This window comes from Terrapene carolina, unplaced genomic scaffold (genome assembly GCF_002925995.2).
Source record: "Terrapene carolina triunguis isolate 2854851 unplaced genomic scaffold, T_m_triunguis-2.0 Scaffold179, whole genome shotgun sequence".
Taxonomy (NCBI): domain Eukaryota; kingdom Metazoa; phylum Chordata; order Testudines; family Emydidae; genus Terrapene; species Terrapene triunguis.
In genome coordinates this window covers 6584700-6611425 of record NW_020664530.1, presented here as the reverse complement: position 1 = coordinate 6611425, position 26726 = coordinate 6584700, and the positions used below count along the sequence as shown (strand labels likewise).

The 26726-nt window shown below is 41.1% G+C and overlaps 1 protein-coding gene across 1 annotated transcript in view; it reads right to left on the bottom strand.

Annotated features, from left to right (window-relative positions):
- LOC112113482 (contactin-associated protein-like 2) overlaps positions 1-26726 on the bottom strand; it is a 1103244-nt gene that overhangs the window by 509404 nt on the left and 567114 nt on the right. The window contains exon 11 of the mRNA XM_029912066.1: positions 7467-7573. Coding sequence (XP_029767926.1) covers positions 7467-7573 — 107 coding nt within the window. The remainder of the gene's footprint in view (positions 1-7466; positions 7574-26726) is intronic.

The following is a 26726-nucleotide window of genomic DNA, read 5'->3' as shown; positions in this document are numbered from 1 at the left end:
AGGGCGGCGAGCCCAGTCGCGGACCCGCTCTCGGGCCGGAGCGCCGCGCCACCCCCCTCCAGGTGCCACCCCAAGCACCAGCTTGGTGGGCTGGTGCCTGGAGCCGGCCCTGGCCCCAGGGCCCCTCCCTGCCACAGCAGGAGTCATTTCTAATCTCTCAGTCACTCCTTCCTCCCAGTAAAATAGGAGTCAGTCTATGCCTTAAATATCTCAGTTGGCATTTGGTGGCTTGGCCTTTTACTAAGCCTTCCTCCTGCAGTCAAGTGTCCCATTCTGCCTTCTTCCAGGCACTTCAGATGGTGATTGCTCACCTCCCACCTCAGTAGCTTCTTTTGGGAAGTCAAACAGCATAGGTTATTTCCTTCCCCACCTCTTTATAAAAGAGTTTCCCGTGGGGCAGGATATGCAAGCAACCCCTCTTCCTAATAGTGAAGAGGGAGGGGAAAATCAGGCCTTCCTAGTTCTCAGTGAGTCTTCTTGGAGACGAAACAGTTCTCATTGATGTAAAACCCCTATTGACATCAAACACTAACCCCCTTCTGAGCACAGATGAGACTGCTCTAGTTTAAAGCTCATGCAAATACTAACCACCAAACTATTCTGTCTATTCCACAGTGAGTTGAGAGTTAATTTCCAAGAAACCGATTAAAGCACTTTAATACTCAGATTGATTGATTTATTTAAAGTTTTACTAAATCTAGCCAGGAGAATGTTGCTGCAATGATGTTTGTGGGGGAGGATTTTTTGCACATTATTAGGAAAATAAACTGCAACACTTTCCTATTGCATGGAGGCTGTAACTCTGAAAGAGATTATTTTCTTTGTTTTCTTAGTATATAGTAGTCAGCAGTCTGACTACCTGATGACAATTATCTTAAATGCTGTTACCCCTGTTTGCGTGTATCCCAATTGCCTTAAGTATGATTAGGGCACTTATATCTCCATATTCCTGCACCCTGATACACAAGAAATATCCTTATTACTGCTGGACTGTCTGGCTATGTCTATTTCAGCTCAGATTATGTTGAATTGGTAAAGTAGCTTGCTCTATTACTCATCTCTTTTTAAATACGTAATTCTGAAAGTTTTTCTTGGTCTTCATTCAAACTTCACTTTTCCTTTTATGATACTGTCTGAAGGAAATAGTTTTGTGACTTGGTTTAAAAAAAAATATTTCTCCTGTCCAAACAAACCATCCTTATGTTTATGAAACTGTGAGGCCTTTACTTTCTCTGTGCCACACTTTAAAATTTCTAACAAGCCTGCCTGTGTGCAAAGACAGTAGCCATTTTGTTCTGAGTGATGCTGCAGCCTTTACAGAAGAGGCAAATCACACTGTGATTCCTATCTAAAATAAAATTCATTTAGACCAAAAGAAGATGGCTGCTATCTGTGTAAGAGAAAACATAACCATTTCATGATGTGAACAGGTAATATCATGTCTCTCTTGTTTTAATTAGAAGACGCAAAAAGCTCAGGATTTCAATAGTCTCAATGAATTCTCTCATTACAAAAACCAAGGAAACACAGTTGTTGTGAACTAATCAATAGAGAGCCTGCTGGAGTTTAAATAGTCCCAGCATGAAAATTATAGTCTGTGAAGATTAAATTTGTTTTCCTGATGACTGAAGTTGGCAATCAACTTAATCAAGTATAAAAATTATGCCATTGCCCATACAAATAACAACATGAAGTGACACAGAAGGTCTGATTCAAATTTTGTTATCTTAAGTTTGCTTCTAGATGCTGTTAAATCCTTTATTAAAGTAATCAGAATATTTCAATTTAGGGAGAAGGGGTGGAGCAAGGGGAGGAAACAAACAAACAAACAAAAAAACATCAAACCCCATTAGGCTCCTAGTGGTACTAAATGGACTCAACATTTTAAGAGTGCTTTCCCCACTCCCCCATTAACTTTTATTCACATTCCAGAATGTAGGGTAAAATACTCATTGATTGCATGCCTTAAAGAGACAAAACCAAGGAATTCAGCGGTCAGGGTTACAGTCCAGCCTCCGTTAATCCATTGTATCACGCTAATGAAAGAAAACCACTAAGTGTTACTATATTGGGTTTGGAAAAATTTAAAACTTCAAGTGCTGTTCTACTCTGATAAAGTAAAAATGGCATGATTTATGCAATCAACCTGAACCTTGTGTGCATTCACTTTCACTATTCCTATACTGTCAAAAGTATTTATGTTTTTACTTCTTCTGTTGGTTGTGTAGAGCCAACACAGTTAAGAGAGAGTGAGCTGGATTATATTCCTTTTTATGGATCATTAGCAAAATTTATAACCCATCACTCCTGCATAAAACCTCTCAGGAAAACAGGGTTGCACATCTGTAACTGAGGGCAGAATTTGGCAGATGTTGAAATGCAAGAAGAGAGGTGACTCTCAGGTCTTTCGTTGAATTGGCAGCAATTAGAATAAACATTTCCTTTGTAAACTGAACTCATTTGCTATGGAAATTACTGAGTGGAGACAAATATTGAACACCACAATACTACTTTTACAAGGTCTGTCCTATACTGAAAAACAAACTTATCCAAAACTATTTAGTCATTTCAACACAGTAAAATGTGCTGAAAAAGTAAATGTGCTGAACTGCTACTCCTAATCTGAGACAATCAGCCATTATCGTAACATCAGATTTGTTTCCAGGTGAAATTTCTTCCTGTAAAGTATCTTTTATTCTGTTTTTTTTTAAAAAATACTACTTCTTCTTCATTCTAAGGAATGTGTATTTTCTCCTCCTCTATATACTTATTGTGGTTTGCATTGTCATTTAATAAACGCATTATGACTAGAGCCGTGTGAAACAAAGTCATTTGGATTCACAGGGGTTTCATGCAAATGTTTACTCTGTATGAGTTTAAAGAGTTTATCCCTTGAGTTTGGCTTTGAGTTTCTGCTACAAATGAACCTAAAAATCCAAAATGAAATTCAGACAAAGCTCCAGAGCGTTGCCTGGTTTCAGGTCAAAACTACAGAATAGTGCTGACTTCCCACCTCAAACCAAAAACAGTCTAGGTTTGCTCAAAAACATAGACCTAAGACTACTAGGAGGGTCATGAATACCAATGGTGGCAAACCTGGCAAATTGCCGGCTTGTAATAAAACATGAGTTTCCCCTGATTTTGAGTTTCATTACAGAAGGTTGCTGAAATTCGGACATGCCATACACCTGGGTCCACAACACGGAGACTATTCCGTGATCACCTCTACTAAGCTGATGCTTTCATTACATAAATTGAAGCTCACCTTTCAAAGAAACTTTTTCTCTAAAGAGAAAAGAGTAAATTTAAAAGTATTGCAACACTCGCTGTAAAACTGAAATTAGATCCTTAAAAAAAAAACCTTGCCGTCTTTCTAAAGCAATATATGAAAAAAGGGATTAGCCCGAAACTTTAGTTGTGTTGCAAAGGCAAAGGTTCCTGTGCTGTGTGCCTCTAGATGACCTGTCCTGCTATAATCCAATGTGCTTTCATCCTGCTTGTACCTGAAAGACAGACACTGTACTTTAAATCCCCCTTTTGACATAGCAGTCCAGTAGAATCTTTTCCTTTCCTTATTGCATTATTTTATCTGCAGAAGTCAGATGAAAATGCTATTAAGAGAAATGTACACAGCTACTGGGATTATTTTTTTTTTCTTTTTTAATGAATGTGATTTCAGGGAAGTGACTCCCTACCTCTGTTCCTTATTCCCTCTCGTTGGCACTCAAGGAGGAAAAGTAGTTTATTCTTATTTTCAAAGACTCACTGGTCAGTGAGAACATGCTTAATTAACTAAACATCCCTACTTGCATTTATCCCGAGGAACTGAATATCTTAACCGCCCATTCACATGCACAAAAAGAAATGATTTTCAAAGTGGTGGTGTTAATCCAGAAAAAAAAAACTATGAAAATTCAGACTTAAAGGGCTCAACAAATACATATGCCAAATTATTTTTTCTTTGTTTCACCAAAATACTATTTAACTATGAAATTCAATATTTCCTTCCCAGTCCCAATCCTGCAGTCTTTATGAACACAAACTCTCAATCACATCAACGGGAATTTGGCCTGTGAATGAACCATAGGAATGGTCCCTTACACATGGCCATATTTTTCTTTAATAATCAGTTTTTACCCATCTGATTTCTTTGGATATATTACAGTCCAACAGTGGCACAATTCGCTCTGAAGATGAGTCCCTTCTTATATTTAATGGTCTCAAAGAAGAATTTTAAACCCAATAGCTACATGTTCAAAAAGGAAGGAAGGAAGTTAAATGGCATTTCTAATAACTAAGAATTATTATTATTTTCAAAAAAATGAAATTATAAAAAAATTGTATTGAAATCTTTTTCTCTCTTGCTTATTGCTTGTATAGCCTGAAATGCATGAGGAGAAATTCTGGCCCCCTTCTAGCCAACAGATAAGCTTTCCTTGGCTGACAGTTTTTTTGTGAAATAACTATGTAAAAGACGATAGCCTCTGAGACTTGATTCACTCAGGAGTATGTTGGGGTGGCTTCTGAGACCTTATCCATTCACTAGCCTCCAAGCCATTATCCATCCAGCTCGATGCCGAACTAGTCACTGAGGTTTCTTTATTGGCATACAATCAAACTACACTTGAGTTGATCAGACACAAGTGTACCATCCAAAGTTATACAGCAAAGATCTTCCTTTATATACATTTCCACATTACATTGCACTACACATTTTGGGATTGGCTTGGTTACTGTGTAGAAACCAATCCCTGTACAGCATGCTGTATCCACACACTGTCCAAGTATAATTTACTCTTTACCTTATCTTTATGTTCCCAAAATATCTTATCCATTGTTATCTTGCCAATTGGAAATGGTTCCGTGGGTGTTCTCTCTTATCTTAGCTAGTACAGACATTCTGTTTCCAGCCTGCAGATCCATTACCACCCTAAACCAGTCTCTCAAGAAATGAGGCCTCACCCATGTCGAATTACTCATGTAAAGCCAGGCCTACACTATACTGGCACTTAGTAGGACCAAATCCATCACTCACTACATGGTATGGTGCACGTCAGCTCCTCACCACTTTTGCAGCAGCCACTTTATTCCCTGGTCTGGAATATGGATGACAACTCTGTGCATCCCATTCCACAACCCATACTTGATTGGGAGAATATCACCTTAATGAAAAGCTTTCACTTCATCCTGTTCAAGTTTCTAGAATTTGTTTATAAGGCATGGAGAGAAGCATCCAGGTAAGATACTTTTTATAAGCCAGTAATAACGGTGTCCAGAGAGCAAAACCTAGTAGAAACTTTCCATAAATAATATGGCATTTATAGCTCGGGAGTGGGAGGGAATGTTATAAGAATAAGTGCTCATCTCAGGTCAGCACATCAAATATTTTGTTCCCATTGATGTAAGTGAGAGCTCACACATGCAGGGAGAGCATAATATTGGAGCGGAGATGTTTGGTGTAGACATGAGAGGAGAAGATTGCCTTCTCATTGTGCAAACCATTGAAAGTGAGGCTGATCTGTAAACATTTGGATCCACAGAAGACCGCAAACAGTGGGTTTTCAGAATAGGCATTTTGCTTTAGATCCATCTGCACTTGATTTATGTTTTCTTTCCAGTCACAGGCATTAAATTACCAGACTTCTGGAGCAAATTATTACTCAATAACTGATCTCGTTATAATATAAATACAATTTTTTGAGGGGGGGGATCTGCTGTAGATACATGGAGTCAGAGTTTAAGGCCAGAGGGGTCCACTAGATCATCTAGTTTGCCCTCCTATATCTCACAGGCCACCAACACTACCCAGCACCCACACACTGAACCGAAAGCCACAGCTTTAAAGTACGAAATGAAGAGGTGACTAACCCTCTGTATATACCATTAGCTCAGCAAGCTAAGAGGAGAAAGCAGGTTTTAAGGAATCCAGTTTGTCCAACAAATTAAAGATTTTAAAAATCTAACTTGTTACACTATTTACCGCGATCAGAACTGGGAAAATGAAACTAAATGAGGTTGGAAACTATCACAAACATTTGTTTTCAGGAATACCATTGGTGAGTCAAAAGAAGGCCTTTATAAATCCCAAGTATGAACACAAACAGCAGCAAATGAGCAATGGAAATGCTCGTCTCTCAAAACTGCTTTTTGGATAATTTCAAATCTCTCTATAATTAAACAATAATGCATTTTTAAATACTTTTAAAATGGTGTGTGTTATAAATATGTTCAGTATGACATTGAGATTTTGCTCAAAAATAGCAGTTTAAGTGGAAATGGAAAACCTGTGAAAGGTCAGTTTTTCATGAGATTACATGAATTTTGTAAAATCCAACAAAAGGCAGAAATCACAGACTGAGATTGTCAAATTTCTCATTAAATATTTTGCATAATTCTAGAATGTGAAATTAAAGTGTAAACAAAAAATTGCAAATCTGAATTAAACTGGTAATTGGATTTTTCACCTCTTTGCAAGCATCTTGGTTGTAGCTTTGGTAGTGAATCTAAGGTAACTGTTCTCTCATAATAGTAAGAGGGTGTTATTGTAGGCATGTCAATGGAGAAAGACAGTAAATGGACAAGTCTTCTTTATCTTATCTACCATATTTTAGAAAACACTTTTCAAAATGAAAAGGCCCTTTTGCTAGAAAGACAAGAACACACACACCCAATGGCTTGCCCTGCACATGTAAGTCTGATGCTGTAGAAGGTACAAGGACATCTCTTTTCCTCTCTCTCCGCACTCCCAGTATATCAGTAGAGGAAGCAGCTGTAATATGGCTATAATCAATATGGCTTGTAAGCAGTCGGCACTAATAGTGCTGCCTGCAGTACTTACCACAACAGAGGTAATAGTTTGACTTTCAGAATGGCCAAAGAGTCCGTTTGCACATGCGTCTGTTTCAGTATCAGGTTATATCTACACTTAAAACGTTATAGCAGCAGCACTACTGTCGCACTTCAGTGTAGACACACACTATAGTGACAGGAGGAGTTCTCCTGTCCCTGTAGGTAATCCACCTCCCCGAGAGGCAGTAGCTAAGTAGATGAAGGAATTCTTCTGTCAACCTAGCGCTGCCTATGCTGCGGGATAGGGTGGCCTAGCTACGTCTCTCAGGGGCGTGGACGTAGCTATGCCGATGTAAGTTTTCAGTGCAGACCAGCCTTTAGTGACCAAATACTGCTACCATTTAAGAGTTCTCAGCAACACTAGGCAAGAGTTTAGGACAATGATTGAAGAATTCATGTATACATTTGACCACCCAGGATGGAATTTTAAGTAGTCAAAATGGAATGTGGGCCAGCCGCAAGTATCAGCATTCCTTCTCTCACAAAAAAGTTCTCTGGGCTCTTTAATAAGCACAAATGGCTCTGACTTGGACTTTTACATCTCAACCAAAAGACATCAGTATTGTGCATGCCTTCTATATTATATTACAGCGTTGAAGCAAATCAGTGTCACTTACAGTTGTGACAGGTGGCGCCACTGTATCCAGTTCCATCACAAGTACATTTGAAGCTGTCCCACGTTTGGGAGCATTTGCCACCATGTTCACAATGATTGGGCACGCACCTGGCAGGACAAGAGACAAAGAGAAAAACAAAAACAAATAAACAACAAGATTTATGAATGGCCAAATTTTGAGCTGTCAAGTAATACATCATATCAATACCAGTTTGCCCTACACTCATAATTAATCCTTGTTGTTTCAGGTAGATTAACAGAATTCATGACAAACTGTGCCAACCACACAAAAGATGATGTATCACAGCCTTGCTGTGGCCTCTTTTCAAACAAACAGTAGAAAAGGAAGACAATGGTGGGATATATTCACTCATCATAAATTAAGTTTTTAAAGGCCATGAATGACTAGTACCAGAATCAGAATAACATCACAAGACATGGATCTTTCTGTTGTGCAGGTGATGCCATGCCCCATGGAATCAAGACCCACAAGTCACTGAAAGTTAGAAAAGAATAGCAGTGAGATTCTATTAATCTTTGTCCTGCCCACCATGGGATAAGACGGAGGCAGCTTGCCTGCTGGCTGAGATGGAAGTTACTAACTCTGCATTATTAAAACAAACCAGGTGCTGTGAACTTCAGAATAAAAGCTTTAACAGGCTTTAATTCACTTGTGGCAAGCGTAATTCACCTTTACCCCACCTGCTCTCCCACTCCAGCTACATTATTGTAAGAGAGCTAAGGAAATGAAAAAGAAAAGGTGGAATGGAAATGAATGAAAAATAGGGGAAATTATATCAGAACATACATTTATTATTTGAAACAGCCACAAAATGCAATTTCAAAGATTTGAATTTGACCAGTCTTTTCTATCAAAGATTCATTTAAATAGGAATTATCATAATACTTTTTGAAACTATTACTTGTCTCTTCTTGGAGTATGCTTTGAAATCTCATTTCAAAGAACCATTTTTCCCCTTTATTAAATTTCTTTTCAGCCAGTCTCAGGACAGACTCTGTGCTTTCTGATCAAGGGTTAAAGGAATTTTCCTTTCATGTTGAATTTGTCCAAATAATATTTATGAACTACACTTCTGCATTTTTACATTAAGGAAAGATTAATAGACCTCCTACCAACCAACAAATCGAAATATTTTCTGGAAACATAGTACAAATTAAACTATAGGTATCACCAGGATAATTTTGAAATTCACAGCATCCCTGTAATAGCTAACACTAGCCTCTTTGTTAATACCCATAGCACACCTTAATACATAATGGTCTATCTGACAAATAATTTTGGAATTATTAATTTGGGAATTTTCCTTCTCTCCCACACTATTATGTGCATGCATCACTTCGATTTTACAGGGATGTTGCATATGTATGCAAGAGAAAAATATTTTTGACAAAAACACATTACACACTTGGCCATAGTGCAATTCACCTCCTTCTTCAAAATTGTTATTGTTTATACACACAGAGTAAAAGCTTTTTAGGAAAATGTACTATACGATCTGCCTACCTTCTCTATTATACTACCGTGAATGAGATGTGTCACTTAAATCTGTTACAGAATTTCAAGAGACTAATAAAAAACATGCTTAAAGAAATCATCTTTTGAATGAATAGCTAAAACATTTTTATACATTTTAATATTAGGGTACAGTATCCTGTAGGGTTCTGCGATAGTAACAGCAAATTTCCAATTATTTGGAAATTTTCAATTTTCTATGAATCTATGCATGGCTGGTGTTTTGATGACACTTTAAAAGTAGTTCTATTGACATAAGTCTGACCCGCACTTCTGTACATCTAGGCAAGGCCTTAATTCTGAATGTAATTTTCTGTGTTTTTAAACCTTGTCAGCTATATTCAAATTTTATTTTCATAACCACTTTGTGGTTTCATAAACACTGAAACCCTAAATTCATATCTTGCAATATATTTGGTAAATTACTTTCTTCTCCAAAACCATTTCATGTGTCACTTTGGATGTATTTCCTTCCTTAATTCTATTTGAAAATAGATTTGCTTTAAAACATAATTTCCCACTGACAAAAAAAAAATTCTACATTAATTTGGACAGATATTTACATGAAATCTCAATAATAATGCCAATATCCAATTTTGCATTTTACTACTATATAACTTACTTTTATAGCAGTAGAAATAGCAATGCTAAGCTTGTATTGTTAAGTTAACAAATATAATTCATGTAAATATGAAAATCAATATAGATATTTATTGACACCATCGACCTGAGCACACTTTTTTATTTTATTTATTTATTTATATAATTGATTAAAAGTTTTAAGTCAAATGTATCCAATAAACCACAACTCCCTATTGTTAGTTTTTTGTGTCTTGTAAGAGAGCTAGCTTAACTCAACTTCCTCTGGAATATTTTTTTAAAATCAACATTTTTACTTTACTAAATACTAATTTGACATAGTTCAGGGTGGAAATTGATTCGAACTATAGGGAATTTTAAGTGGGCAGAATGTAATAACTTCAATATCATTTGGTGAGAACACCAAGATAAATACTTACTGTGAGGCAAATCCACAGCCAGACCAGGGCTGTGCCTACTGGCTCCCTTTGAGGAGCAGTGGGAACTGTCTGGGGTTCTCTGCTCGGTGTCCTCCACTGGATCCCTGCTTTTGACCCTCACTCCTGTACCTGTTTTTTCATTAGTTGTCCTCCACATTTACTTGAGACCTGGGTCCAGTAGCTCCTCCTCCTAGGCTGCAGACAGGGGCCTTTAGATGTGAGCGGGTGAGATTCTCAATAGTGCCATGACTCGCCGCTCCAACAGAGCCTGCAGTGACTCTTCACTCAGGCTACGTCTTCACTACCAGCCGATCCGGCGGGTAGCAATCGGTTTATCGGGGATCGACTTACCGCGTCTCGTGAGGACGCGGTAAAATCGATCCCTGATCGCTCTGCCGTCGACTCCGGAAATCCACCTCGACAAGAGGCGGCAGCGGAGTCGGCGGCAGCGCGGCAGCGGTCGGCTTTCCCCCGTCCTCACCACCAGGTAAGCCGACCTAAAATATGCAACTTCAGCTACGGTATTCACGTAGCTGAAGTTGCGTATCTTAGGTCGGAACCCCGCTGTAGTGTAGACCTAGCCTCAGGCACGCAGCAGCAACTCAGCTGCACTGACTCAGCCTGTAAGCAGAGCCTGCAGTGACTTCGCCCTCAGGTATGCTGCAGGGTCCAGGTCAAATGACTCCCAGGCACACATATTTCACTGGCCCTGCTAAAGCTGCAAGTTAACCAGGATCCCTCCTGCTGCCTCCTGCAGTGCTACAAAATCCCTAGACTTCCAACCTGCCCTCTATCCTAGGGTTACCATATTTCCACAAGCAAAAAAGAGGACACTGGGGGGGAGAGGAGCCCCGCTCTAGCCCCGCCCCTGCCCCATCCCCATCCACTCCCTCCCACTTCCCACCCCCTGATTGCCCCCCCCCGCCCCCCCCCCCCCCCCCCCGCTCCTTGTCCCCTGACTGCCCTCTCCTGGGACCCCTGCCACTAACTGCCCCCTAGTACCCCACCGCTTATCTAAGCCTCCCTGCTTCTTGTCCCCTGACTGCCCCCTCCTGAGAACGCCCTACGACCCTACCTGTCCCCTGACTGCCCTGACCCTTATCCACACCCCCACCCCATATTCACACCCCCGCCCCCAGACAGACCCCCAGGGACTCCCATGCCCTATCCAACTGCTCCCCGCCCCCGACAGGACCCCCAGAACTCCTGACCCATCCAACCCCCTCTGCTACCTGCCTGCCTCGACCCCTCTCCACACCCCTGCCCCCTGACAGCCCCCCAGAACCCCAGACCCATCTAACCCCCCCTGCTCCCTGTCCCTGACTGTCCCAACCCCTCTCCACACCCCTGCCCCCCTGACAGCCCCCCCAGACCCATCTAACCCCCCCGCTCCCTGTCCCTGACTGTCCCAACCCCTCTCCACACCCTTGCCCCCCTGACAGCCCCTGCCCCAAACTCCCGACCCATCCAACCCCCCGTCCCTGTCCCCTGACCAGGGCCGGCTTTAAAGAGCCCAGGAATCGGGCTGCGCTCCGGCCGGGGTTGCGGGGCTTGGGGCCGGGCCGGAGGTGCTCGGCCGGCGCTGCTGGGGCCCGAGCCGGGCCGGCGCTGCTGTGGCCCGAGCCGGGCCGGGTCCGGGCTGGGGGTGCTGGGGCCCGAGCTCGGCCGGAGCCGCTGGGGCCACCGGGCGCCGCTCGGCCTGGGCTGGAGGGAGCTGCTCGGCCAGGGCCACGCCTCCCCGGAGCTCTCCTCCTCGCGCCCCCCCCCCGCCCCAGCTTACCTGCTGCTGCCTCCCGCTTGCCCCTGCTTCTTTTCAGACTTCCCGCGAAGATCTGATTCGCGGGAAGCAGGGGAGGGGGAGAAGCAGGGGGGCGGAGCGTTCAGGGGAGAGGAGGAGGGGGAAGACAGCTGCAGGGCCGAACAGCATGGTAAGGCTGCAGGGGATGGGGGGAGCCGGGAAGGGGCTTTGGGAGCCCAGCGGCGCTTGGCCGCCGCTTTTCTGTCTATAAATAGCCGACCGGGGGGAAATCCCGGACATTTTTAGATTTTTAAAAATCCCCCCCGGATGGCTATTTATAGACCGAAAAGCCGGACATGTCTGGGAAAATCCGGACATATGGTAGCCCTACTCTATCCTGTCCCTGCTCCAGGCCACTTCAGCCTTGTCTGTACCCTCCTGCAACCTTTCTCCAGCCCTGCATCCCCTGCTGACCCCTGACTTGTATGGGGAGATTTTGGCAAACCAGTAAAGTGCCTGAAACCACTATTGCTTATTGCTAAAAGCAGCCAAGTCAGCAGGCTGTAAAGTGGCCATGCAGCAGATTTAGCTTAACCAGAGGAGGGGGTTTTGTGTGCCACGGAAAGGGCAGCTTGACCCCGTGTCCTTCCTGATAAGAATTGTGTTGAAATTGCAGATACATGCATTTTAGGGACCTCAAGGCTGCAAACTCTAGGGAAAACCCACACCTGGTTAATCAATAATCAGAAGGAAACCTCTTGCTTGACCATTGAAACTGCTTGCTTAACAAGTTTTCTTTAAGGGACATGTCATTGTATTATAAATAAGGGGGAAAAGTTTGAGGTAGTGGGACACTTCGGGACTGGACTCTCCCTCTGGATGCATCTTGTGTTCCCCACCGGCTGCCACTGTGCCACTCGAGAGCCACACTCAGCTTCAGTAATTATCGAGGGTTGTGGGTGTTTTACTAACCTGTTGCGGACGTAAGTGCTTGAGACTAAGTAAAGTTTAGCATTAAGTGAAAGCACTCTTGTGTTGTCCTGTTTGTGCCAGCCATCTATCAGTCAGACAGCCGTGTCTCCCGATTTATTTCCTGACACCACTTCGCACAGAGTAAAAGTTACCAAGAGCTTTGGGTTGAAAGAACCCCAGGTAACAGACTGACTCCACCCCAGCTTTAACCTTTGGTCCGCAGCCAGACTCCAGCTACGATCTTGATTTTTGGCTGGTCTGTAAACTCTAACCTCAGTTCTGTCCAGCCTGTCCCCAGATCCCAGTTTCAGTGCTGTCCTCACCCTTGTCCTGACTCTATGGCCGGTCGAACCCCCAGGCCTGACTGCTTAGAACCCAGAGCTAGACACTTACGCTGTTGGAAAAAAGTGCTATAAAGTGTATAGAGTAAAATTTTCATAAGTATTTGATCATATGTATATCTGTGCATGGAAATCACCTTGTGTAATTTTGCACACACAATAGAGCAGGGGTAGGCAACCTATGGCACCCGAGCCTAAGGCAACACGTGAGCTGATTTTCAGTGGCACTCACACTTCCCAGGTCCTGGCCACCAGTCGGGGGAGCTCTGCATTTTAATTTAATTTTAAATGAAGCTTCTAAAACATTTTAAAAACCTTATTTACTCTACATACAACAATAGTTTAGTTATATATTATAGACTTATAGAAAGAGACCTTCTAAAAATGTTAAAATGTATTACTGGCACACAAAACCATAAATTTGAGTGAATCAATGAACCACTTCTGAAAGGTTGCTGACCCCTACAATAGAGTATATACATGCAAGACCCAAGTATGCTCTATTTGCACTTGAATTGAATGCACAAATGGATTTTGGATGTCTCTGTTTTATCATCTGGTTGTATACAAACTCGCCAGATTTTAAAATCAGCTTTCTTCTGTTGGCCAGAGGAGCATCCTCACACAACTCCATGATTCAATTTCTTTTTGATATAGACTTATATTACCCTGGACCTTATGGTTCCTTCATATCTCCTATATCTGCTAATCTGCTAAAAACACCTCCACAACACTCCCTATGTACACCACTATCTGGGTTCCACTGTGATAAAATCTGCATCCATGTCTTCTTCTCCTCTTGTCTTGACCATCGCAACTCCATTCTCTTTGGCCTCTCATTTCCCAGCTCTCCTGAATCCAGGTCAAAGAAATGTGACCATATCCTCTCCATTTATAAATAAGATCATTGACTGTCCATTCCTTTCAGGACAAAGTTCAATATTACCTCCATACTGGAACCATCTTGGACTTTTCTGCAAACTACCACATGGACATTTTTATCTTTTTTTTCTACTTTGCCTACACTTGTTTAGCACTGGGCCACTTCTGCTTCTTCACACACACTTGTCAATTTTGTGTAAGTAAAGTTCCTGCCATTTGTGACAGTTTCTTGTATCTGTCACTTAACTAGTTTCTCCATGTATTTTCACATACTTTTTGCCTTTCCTTATAGAGTATGTTTAATTTCTCTGTATCCTATATTTTTATTTGAAATATGTGATTTTGTTATTTAAACTCAAGGTGGATGAGGTAATCTCTTTTACTGGACCAAATTCTGTTGGTGAGAGAGAACATAAGAATAGCCATACTGGGTCAGACCAACGGTCTTCCAACAGTGGCTCATGCCAAGTACTTCAGAGGGAATGAACAGAACAGGTAATCATCAAGTGATCCATCTCGTCCCCCTTTCCCAGCTTCTGGCGAACAGAGGCTAGGGACACCATCCCTGCCCATCCTGGCTAATAGCGATTGATGGACCTGTCCTCCATGAATTTATCTAATTCTTTTTAAACCCTTTTATAGTTTTGGCCTTCACAACATCCTCTGGCAAAGAGTTCCACAGGTTGACTGTGCATTGTGTGACAAAATTCTTCCTTTTGTTTGTTTTAAATCTGCTGCCTATTAATTTCATTTGGCGACCCCTCGTTGTTGTGTTATGAGAAAGAGTAAACAACACTTCTTTATTTATTTTCTCCATACCAGTCATGATTCTGTAGACCTCTAACATATCCACCCTTAATTGTCTCTTTTCCAAGCTGAAAAGTCCCAGTCTTATTAATCTCCCCTCATATGGAAACTGTTCCATAGCCCTAATAATTTTTGTTGTCCTTTTCTGTACCTTTTCCAATTCCAAATATCTTTTTTGAGATGGGGGCAACCATATCTGCAATCAGTATTCAAGATGTGGGTGTATCATGGATTTATATAGAGGTAATATGATATTTTGTGTCTTATTATCTATCCCTTACCTAACGATTCCCAACATTAGCTGTTTTGACTGCCAGTGCACATTGACTGGACGTTTTAAGAGAATTATCCACAATGACTCCAAGATCTCTTTCCTGAGTGGCAACAGCTAATTTAGACCCCATCATTTTATATGTATAGTTGGGATTATGTTTTCCAATGTGCATTACCTTGCATTTATCAATATTGAACATCTTCTGCCATTTTGTTGCCCAGTCACCCAGTTTTCTGAGTTCCCTTTTCACAGTCTGCTTTGGACTTAACTATCTTGAGTAGTTTTGTTTCATCTGCAAATTTTGCAACCTCACTGTTTACCCCTTTTCCCATATCATTTATGAATATCATGAACAGTCCTGTTCCCAGCACAGACCCCTGGAGTGCACCACTATTTACTTCTCTCCATGATAGAAAACTGACCATTTATTCCTACCCTTTGTTTCCTATCTTTTAACCAGTTACCAATCCATGAGAGGACCTTCCCTGTTATCCCATGACAGCTTACTTTCCTTAAGAGCTTTTGGTGAGGGGCTTTGTCAAAGGCTTTCTGAGAAACTAAGTACACTCTATCGACTGGATCCCCCTTGTCCATATGCTTGTTGACCCTCTCAAAGAATTCTAGTAAATTGGTGAGGCATGATTTCCTTTTACAAAAACCATGTTGACTCTTCCCTAACCTATCATGTTCATCTATGTGTCTGATAATTCTGTTCTTTACTATAGTTTCAACCACTTTGCTCGGTACTGAAGTTAGGCTTACAAGCATGTAATTGTCAGGATGCTTCTGGAAACATTTTTAAAAATTGGTGTCACATTAGCTATCCTCCAGTCATCTGGTACAGAAGCTGATTTAAATGATAGGTTACAGACTACAGTTAGTAGTTCTGCAATTTCACATTTGAGTTCCTTCAGAACTTTTGGGTGAATACCATCTGGTCCCGGTGACTTATTACTGTTTAGTTTATCAATTTGTTCCAAAACTCCTCCTCTACTGACACCTCAATCTGAAACCATTCCTCAGATTTGTCACCTAAAAAGAATGGCTCAGGTTTGGGAATCTCCCTCACATCCTTAGCCATGAAGACTGATGAAAAGAATTCACTTAGTTTCTCCGTAACGGCCTTATTGTCTGTGAATGTTCCACAGGTTGTTTAGCAAGCTCCCTGCTTCCGATGTACTTAAACATTTTTTTTTTTGCTATTACTTTTTGAGTCTTTGTCTAGCTGTTCTTCAGATTCTTTTTTGGCCTTCCTAATTATATTTTTACACTTCACTTGTCAGATTTTATGTTCCTTTATACTTTCCGCAATAGGATTTAACTTCTACTTCTTAAGGGATGCCTTTTTGCCTATCACTGCTTCTTTTACTTTGTTGTTTAGCCCTGGGGGGGCAATTTTTTGGTCCTTTTACAGTGTTTTTTAATTTGAGGTATACATTTAATTTGAGCCTTTATAATGGTGTCTCTAAAAAGTTTCCATGCAGCTTGCAGAGATTTCATTTTTGGCACTGAACCTTTTAATTTCTGTTTAACTAGCTTCCTCACTTTTGTGTAGTTGCACTTTCTGAACTTAAATGCTACTGTGGTGTTCCCCCCCACGAGGATGTTAAATTTAATTATATTATGGTCACTATTACCAAGCAATTCAGCTATATTCACCTCTTGGACAAGCTCCACCTCTGGGATCCACTTAGGACTAAATCAAGAATTGCCTCTCCACTTGTGGGTTCCAGGATTAGTTGCTCCAAGAAGCAGTCATTTAAAGTGTTAAGAAACTTTATCTCTGCATCCCGTCCTGAGGTGACATATATCCAATCAATATGGGGATAGTTGAAATCCCCCATTATTATTGAGTTTTCTATTTTTATAGCCTCTCTAAACTCCCTGAGCATTTCACAGTCACTATCACCATCCTGGTCAGGTGGTCGGTAGTATTATCCCTATTGCTATGTTCTTATTATTCAAGCATGGAATTACTATCCATAGAGATTCTATGGTACAATTTGTTTCATTTAAGATTATTACTTCACTTGATTCTACGCTTTCTTTCACATATAGTGCCACTCCCCCACCAGCATAATCCTGTTCTGTCCTTCCGATATATTTTGTACCCTGGTATTATTGTGTCCCATTGATTATCCTCTTTCCACCAAGTGTCTGTGATGCCTATTACATTGATATCCTCATTTAATACAAGACAAGCTTTCAAGCTTACACAGAGCTCTTCTTCAGGCCTGGGAAACTTACTCAGTGTCACAGCTAGATACAAGATGGAAAAGATTGTTTAGCACAAGTAGTTAACACATATTTCAAAGGACCATGCAAGCGTCATCAAGTCTAGTTCAAGGTCTCAGTATTATCCTCAAGGAGCTGAATAACCTGGGTCCCAGATATCTAATAGACTACCTAAGGCTCCAGGACAAGGGTGGATTGACTACTCTTCTCCTCAGGCAAAATGGAACTTTCTACGTAAGGGTAAAGTTAATCCTTGTCCAAGATAGGGCATTCTCGGGGGACTGGTCCCAGATGGTAGAAGGAATTCCCACAGGGAGAAAAGGACCATCACAAATTTCACCCACTTCTGCTTCAAGTACCAGGTTCATGTCTTTGGTCTTGCCTTCTCTAACATAAACAGTGTGGTGTGTGCATATTTTAAAAAAATAAAATAATTAGCCCCCAATAACACAAACCAACAAACACCTCTACCAAAACCAAAACATTTCACTGAACATCCCACATGTAGAATTGTGATAGGATGAGACAAAGAACAAATCACATATGACAGATGTTAGTCTCGTTGCTTATTGCACTGCTGAAAAGCACTCAGATACTACCATATAGAATAGAGCAGAACATTAAGGGATAGTCGGATATGAAAAATGCTATACAAAATAATGCTGTGTTGAGTTATTCTTAACATGGAATTCAATCTTTTCTTTCTCATCTTCAAAGCCTTAACTAATCTTGCGCCTGCTTATGTCTCAGCAGTGATTTCCTCTTACTCTTCCTTGAGCTCCTTCTAATCCTTTCCTTACTGGTTCCCTCATCCCTTTCTCTATTTCATATCTATTAAGCTGCCCATTATGGTTTCAGTGGATTTCCAGATCTTTTTCCCCAGTTGTCCTCTCGTGCCTCCTTCAAATGTCTTTAAATCCATTACTTCCATTAACCCTTCTGGCATGGATCTCCACACCTTTCCTTATCTCAACTGTCTTACATTTTGCCTTGTTTGTCTCTATATAAAGAACTATCTTATTATATGCATTACAAACATACCGATGATATTTTATGTTTATCCCCACAGAGAAATTTTTCATTGAATGTTAAAGTTACAGCTACGTAGTCAAAAGTCATTACATGAAAAGATTAGGGTTACATTCACAATCTTAATTCTGACCCTTATGAATTTGCATTATGATACAGTAACAAAATGGATAAGAATGTTCCCACTGTCCTTTTGTAGCATACGTGCAAAAGGACTGAGGGAGTGCTTCTGCACATATTTCACTACAGATTACATAGCTAGATTACCCATGCATGTATGTGCAGTAAATTCTCCTTAGAATTAATGTTACTTGCTTAGGAAATAGTAACATAAATTATGGAAGAAATACTGCAGGAGTTTGGAAAAAATACCATAGGACTTTGTTACTTTGAACAGAAGTTTTATATGATAATATAACCTAATTTTGTCTTTGTCTGTCTGTGTCTTTAGTATTCTTAGCATCGTGTGATTGTATCTTCTTTCATCTTCATTCATTTAACAAAGCCTAAATAAGTTATTACAGGATTGGACTGAATGTTACCTTATTGGATGAAGGAGGGAGATCCAAGGTGGAACTGACCTGTGGTATGTGTATGGTCCTTTGAGAACAGAGGAACCTGGATTTTATGTGATAGTACAATGAAAGGGGCCTAAAAGCACAGGGAGCTGCTTCTTTGGTGTGAAGAGGGACTGGATTTTCCACGGGGACTGTTTAACTTCTATGTTAAAACTGGCAAAAGCCTATGGAATTAATAAGCAGTGTGGTTAGTTGGTGTGTCTCAGGAGTTAGAGTCGCAGCTGGCACTGGGTTAATTTCCCTGTTAGTGAACTGTCTACCCTGAAGTGAAACCCATGGTCTTGTGATAGTAAGGGGCATGATAAGGCCCATTCAAACAAAATGCACCTTAATGCAGCCAAATGCAAAGTTATACATCTAGGAACAAAGAATGCAGGCCATGCCTACAGGGGACAGTATCCTGGAAAGAAATCCTGGAAGGATTTAGGGATCAAAACAAGCAACTCAATATGAGCTCCTAGAGTGATACAGTGGCAAAAAGAGCTCATGCAATCTTTGGATGCATAAGCATGTGTGCTGTGAGGACAGAGGTGAATTTACCTCTGTATGTGGCATTGGTGAGATTGATACTAGAATACTGTGTACCGTTCTGGTGTCCACATTTTAAAAAGGATGTTTTTAAAATTGTCTTGGGTGCAAAAATGAGCCATAAACTTGATTCAAGGGTTGGAGCAAATGCCTTAAAGTGAAAGACTTAAAGCACTCTATCTGTTTAGCTTATCAAAAAGAAGATTGAGACCTGACTTGATCACAGTGTGTAAGTACTTTCACAGGGAGAAAATACTAGATACTCAAAAGCTCTTGAATCTAGCTGAGAAAGGTATAACAAGAACCAATGGCTGGAAGCTGAATCCAGACACATTTAAACTGAAAATAAGACACTTTTTTTTTCAGTGAGGGTCATCAACCATAGGAACAAACTATCGAGGGAAATGCTGGATTCTCCATCTCTTGATGTCTTCCAATCAAGACTGGATTCCTTTCTGGAAGATATATTTTGGCCAAACACAAGATATTGGGCATAATATAGGGTGAAACTTAAGGGCCTGTAATATACAGGAAGTCAGACTAGGTTTTCTAATGGTCCTTTCTGTCTTAAACACTACAAAACTGTGAACTCCAGAATATTATCAGTGGTAGATCCCACACTTCTCAACTCATTCTTTCTTCTTATGCCCTTACCTGATACTGCTTCTTCCACCATGTTTGCAATGCACCATTCATCTGTGGACTCGAGTTTTCAATAAATCTAAAAGGGTGATCTGGGGTACGAAAGTGCTTAAAGCAACATTTTGGGCCCAATTCTCCAATGCATTGTACCTTGCGTAATAGTTTACACCTGTGCAAAGCAAGTGCAAATGGGTGTAAAATTCTACCATTTTGTGGTAACATTTCACATCCTTGTTGCACAGGTGTAACTGACTGTAGAAGAAGCCAGGCAGTGGTAGATTAGCCCCTTTAAGTCTATGATACAATATATATGAGAGCAAATTTAAAAGGATAATAAATGATAATGCTTTTAACTTCTAAATCACCTTTCATCTGAGGATTTGAAAACACCTTGCAAACATGAATTAGGACTACCTTTATAAGGTAAGCACTATTAGATCCATTTTACTGATTGGTATGCTGATGGTCACAGAGTTTCATAGCTTGCTCCAAGTAAAACAGTTCACTAGTGGCAGACCCAGGAAAATAGCCCACAATAGTCCCTTGTTCTAGATAGCACCCCTGTCTGTAGTGAACAGCTCTTCAGAAAGCATGGAGAATATGTATAAGCAGTAATAAAAACAAGTAGTACTGAACCACAGACTGATCAGATGATTCTAAGGAGCCCCATCATAGCTGACAATCGACTACAATTATCTGCTCCTGTCAGACAAATTAGAGGAAAAACAGCTGATCTGACAATCTAGACAAACTCTCAGTTCTTACAATTTAACAAGTGTTTAATGTGACTTTGAACTTCTCAACAATAAGACTGTCATCCCGTATTCAAGGCAACACATCAAAAGGCAGATGGGGCAGATTGTAAAATTAATTCAGGTTCACAATAATCCCCAGACTAGTTCGATTTGCTGCTGACTTCTAACCTGATCTTGCACAGATGCATATAATTAAATGATGGTGGCATTAACGGATCCTTAGGGAATCAAAGAGAACGCAGTTTCTTATTTATTACCAGTGTGTGGACTTCCCATTTCTTTGGAGCATGTTATCAAGCTTGTTTTATCGTACAGGTTAAAAACCACAAACTGCCTAGCAGTTTTAACCAGTGTGTTTTACAGAGAGAAATCAGAATTCAAATATTCAGTGACATTTCGTTAAGCAAAGTTCCTTTAGGGCACATTCATAGAAAAGGCTGCCAAACTGTTATGAGTGTTATCTCCAGAACAATAAGGTGCTGTTACAGACTGTTTGCAAGAGAAGGATTAATGAAAAACTGATGCAATTAAAAAGAAAAAAGGCAAAGAAAAAGAAAGCAGTAGTTAACTCATTTGGACTAAGTTGTCCTTTTGGCTTTGTTCAAATTCAGGAAACCCAGTAATTTTTTGCTTGTATGCAATAATACATGCTAGTCTATCTATGTAACTTTCAAGGCATTTAAAAAATTATCTGTTTAACAATAAAAGATACTGTGTATACATAACCCTATAAAGGTAGACTATATAATAATAAATAAATAAAAGCAGTTAATTAAGCCTGAGTAAAGACAAAGGCTTTGCACCATGACCTTTTGGTGAACAAGCTCCGGGCTAGAGCTTCAGCTGGTGTAAATCACTGTAGATCCGCTAAAGTCAATGGAGAGTCACTGATTTATACCAGGAGAGGGTCTGGCCCCAGGATTTATCAGAACAAAAGGGAAAATGAATGTGAATGAAGGGCCTCTACCAAAAATCATCTGGTACCAGCCACTACGTATTTAAAGATAGAGACTATTAATTTGAGTGACCCAGCTGATGTCTACTGCAATGGCGGTAAATACTGGTCTGTCAGACAGATGTTCTCCTAAAATAGTCAAGACCCAAGCCACACACATTTTTGTACATCAGTGTTGATATCTAAACTGCACCCAGAAATGAACAAATAGGAAGCCAGTGAAATGGTTGGAGCGCTTGAGTAACTTGAAAGTCAGTGGGACTTAGGCTTCTAAGTCACTTTTGAAAAATGATATTTAGGTTCCTAAGTCACGTAGGTCTTGCAACACTGAGCAGAACAATGCCTAAATACATTTACAAACCTGGCCCCAATTACATAAGTATAACACCATGAAGTAGGTGGACTGCTGCTTTCTGCACGTCCAATAAGTCTTCAAGGGCAGCCCCATCTATAGCATGTTGTGGGGGATCACAAAAATTATAGGTAACTGTAGCAGATGCAGATGCAGATGCAGGTGAAAACATGTGTTTTTGTCCATCAATGACAAATTCTTTAAGAGCAGCCAGGTGTCTAAAACCCTTTTAAAAAGTGGAAAGGACCAAACTCAACTACACTTCCAAGGTCAGGATTCCAACTGATACCAAAGTTGCACCTACACAGTATTTTCAATAATCTTCCCCTAAAAGTAAAATTGAAAGACAGAGCAGTAACTGGTGAGATGTCAGATTGCCAAAACAAGGCATAGGTTCTGAAGCAGGGCCTAAATCTGAAGTTTCTACCTATCTCAAGAGATAAGCCATTGGAAACTACAAAACTGAGAACTTTAGGTTCAATATTTCTATTTTGATTTACACAATTTATGTATTTCTAAGACATCTCTCATCTGGACTTGAACTTAAGCAATCTGAAATTCAGTGAAACTGTAAGAAAATTGGTGTAATTAGTTAATGACACGTTTTAACATAATGGCCTATTGTACTTTGACCAGATGCCTATCCATAATTTAGGTACAGTTTTTTTTTTTTTATACAGATGTATCTTTATATATTTTTCTCTTTTCCTGTTTATGTTGCCATGGTATCTGTTCATTGCTCATTTACACTGCTGTACGGTATTGGACAATACCCTGTAATATTACGTGGCACGGTAACAGGGTCTATTGGTATCCCTTGTACCTGTTCCATACTCTTCCCAGGGAATGTTCCCAGGTGAAGCCACACAAATGTCTAAGCACCTTGAGGTTATGTCTACACCACAATCACACATCCGTGGCTGGCCCATGCCATCTCAGGCTCCTGGGGCTTGGACTAAGGCACTCTTTAATTGCAGTGTAGACTTTTGGGTAGACGCCCAACTCGCAGGTCTAATTGCAGTGTAGACATACCCTCAAAGATTAATTGTCAGCCAGGATTCAGAAGTAACTCAGGGAGTCACTATCAGCTAGGAGCTGTGTAGGTGCATTTGAGCCTATTGAGGCTCAAAATCTTAAGAGAGGCTTGTGTTACTCTCAGAATGGATAGCGACAAACAGGTTGTGCTGACTAATAGCTAAGTTAGAGAATTTCCAGGGAAATTTTAGAGCTACTCTGTATGGTTTCCTCTTTTTGTTTTTGTATACTTGAGTTTGCTATTTATACAATTGAATAGAAAGAGATGCAGTTAGAGCCTGTTGCCAAGTTGGTGCCAATTTAGGGTAAGCCAGAACCTCTGCAATAAAACCCTTCCTGGAATGGGTCATGAATATGTTCAGATCTTTAGAGCCCTGCATGGATACAAAATTTGTATCTGCATCCAATCTGCAAAATGGTCCACAGATATCTGCAGATTTGCAGGGTTCTAGATACAAAAATTGTATCTGCAGCCAATCCGTGATCTGCAAAAATTGCACTGATGGAAAACTAACTTCACATTAACTTGTAATGAACGTTGTGGTCATGTAATCACCTCTCTTTCTGACAGTTTGAAAAGGCAAAGGAGCTCACTTAACTTGAGAACAAGCCATAAAATCATTAATTGATGTCTTGCTAATTATTTAGTACATCTACATTTCACAACTTGAGTTAAATATGGCTCCTGTGATTTTATGACAACTTCATCTCACAGCCCATGTTGTGCATTTGGGGAAATTTCTCTTCTTCTTGAATTATGCTTTGGAAGATGACAATTATTATCAGGTCATTCATACTCCAATGAACAGACCACAGAATACAATACAGAATACACTACAGAATACAGTAACTAATGCATTTGCCTATAATGAAGATGAGCGATCATGCATATACTCAATAGGCAAATGCAGAATTTTATTTCTAAAGTAGTTTGCTATTAGATTTATCTAGTGGGGAATAAGGAGGCTGATGATTAGGCATCTTAAAATATCCTTCCCCCTCCCCATAATTTAAGGAATTGCTCAGTAATAAAGTGTACAACATAAAACAATAACTTTAAGCCACACTGAAACATGCAATCCCAAATATGTTTAAAACAAATCATGCATTGCTTAAGAAAACACGTCAGCATGTTAATAATGACAAAGTATTATGGCTTCTTTGCTAGTTTATATATCAACAGTAATCATGCTGATGGTCACATAAATGTAATATCTCATCTACTATTATTGATTAAAGTATGTCCTTGACTCAGAATCCTAATTTATTAGTCTGCTAGGGATCTGACTTCATAAAATGTAGAAGTATTCCATAATCAGTGGTTTTTGAACTGTACATATGTACTGCTGTCATGTCAAGATATTTAAAAAAGGGAACTTAGGGTACATACGTGATTTAAACACTACTAAAGTGATGCTGAACTATAGTGAAGAATATGATTAAATGAATGACTGGCTAGTCAAGGTCACCTAGGATTCATCTAAGTTTGAGACCAAAAGGAGGAAAAGAAATTAAAATTTAATGTTATTTCTGAGGCTATTCCTTTATTGCAACTTTGATAGAAAATATGTAAACAGCCTGAATAGTTCTCTTCAGCTATACAAATGATTAGAAAATGATGTTGAACAGACTGACATACAAGCTCTTATTGTTAGTGGCTCTTTTCTTGCCCATAAGTAACTTGTGATTCTGACCTATTCACTGGAATCTACACAACTCATTTTGTTTTATTTTACTTTTGTCAGGAGCATGACCTAATTCATTACATGGTAGATCTGAAGTTGAAGTTTCCAGTGGAGATTCACCAAACCAACCAATGATATAGTGGTAGAGTTAGGGTCAAGTTCTGAGGTCCTTACTCAAGGCCATGCTGTACCATGAATTTTTAGTCAGAACTCTGTATTAATTTTCAGTGGAGAGTTCTGTTTAAATATTGATGGCACAATGTGGCTCTCACGTTTTACTTAGTAATTATTGTAGCAAACTCCTAATACCTAAGGATCTCAGCATTTTATCCCTTTCAGGCCAAAACATGGTCTCCTTGAAGTCAGTAGGAGTTTTCTTATACCAAAAGATAAACATTAACAAATAATAATGCTAATTATCTCCAGTAATCTCACCCACTAGCCAGCAGGTTGGAAAAAATAACAAACCCCCAGAACATATAATTTCACCCCTTATGGCAGTGACATGATTTAAACTCCCACTGCTGCAGAACAAGGTTGTTATCAAAATAAGAATCTTATTATGTGCCCACTGCAATCTTTATGCAAGTGGATCTTTGTCTGACTAGCTGGAAGAAAAGAGGCATTGCCCCTTTAAGAGCTCCCTTGCAACACAGGGGAGAAGGGAAGCTTAAAGGGATGGATTGGAAGGGCAAGATACAGTTGGGGCCAACTCAAGATCACTGCATTGCCCTTCCTGCTGACTGAAAGAGTGGGAGGGGTATTTATACCCCATGCAGCCACGGAGAGGCCTGCTTTACCAGGATTGGGATGGGAACACCCAACCACCCTCCCATGTACTTGGAATAGAACTGGGTTCCCTTTTGACACACTGGGGGCATTACCTAGGGTGACCATATGTCCTGTTTTAAGCCCTGTCCTGGCCCTCCTGACTTTGGTTTTAAAAGGAGGGATTCATCCTGTTCAGGGGCGGCTCTAGGCACCAGCAAAGCAAGCACATGCTTGGGGCAGCCCATTTGCAGGGGCGGCAGGGATCCAGCATGGGAGCTGAGAACCAACAGGGGGCCCTGGGAGCTGTAGTTCCTTGGTTAGCTCCCTGCCTATAGAGCCAGCCCTGGAGCAGGGAAAGAACTACATTTCCCAGCATTCCCTTGGCCACCACCAACAGGAAAGAGGGGGAGGGAGTGAGGAAGCTGAGACCTCATGCTGCAGCCTGCTGTGAATGGAGAGCTGCACTGTGAGTAGGGATTCCATGTTTTAACATTCAAAAAATAGGACACTCCACGGGGAGGGAGGGTAGCCCCACCCTGCCCCCATCCACTCCCTCCAACTGCCCCCCACAGAAACCCCAACCCATCCAACTCCCCTGCTCCCTGTCCCCTGATCACCCCCTCCCAGGACCCCTGCCCCAACTGCCCCCCAGGACCCCACCCCCTATCTAAGTCCCACTGGTCCTTGTCCCCTGATTGCCCCCTCCCGGGACCCCACCCCCTATCTAAGCCTCCCTTCTCCTTGTCCCCAACTGCCCCCTCCTGAGATGCCCCCAACTTCCCCCCTAGGACCCCACCCCCTACCTGTCCCCTGACAAACCCCTGGGACTCCCATGTCTATCCAACTGCTGCCTGTCCCCTGACTGCCCCCCCGAACCCCTGACCCATCTAACCCCCCCCTTCTCCCTGTCCCTTGACTGCCCCCCCGGAACCTCCTTCCCCTTCTCCAACCCCCCAGCCCCCTTACCGTGCCACTCAGACCAGCGTGTCTGGCTTCGCGCAGCACCAGACACGCTGCTGCATACATGCTGCCGTGCTCCCCTGCGGAGCCACAGTCCCCCTCCCAGCACCTGCCTTCCAGATTTGAACACCTCAAAATTCAGGAGTGCTCAAGCTCAGTTTGGGCGGCT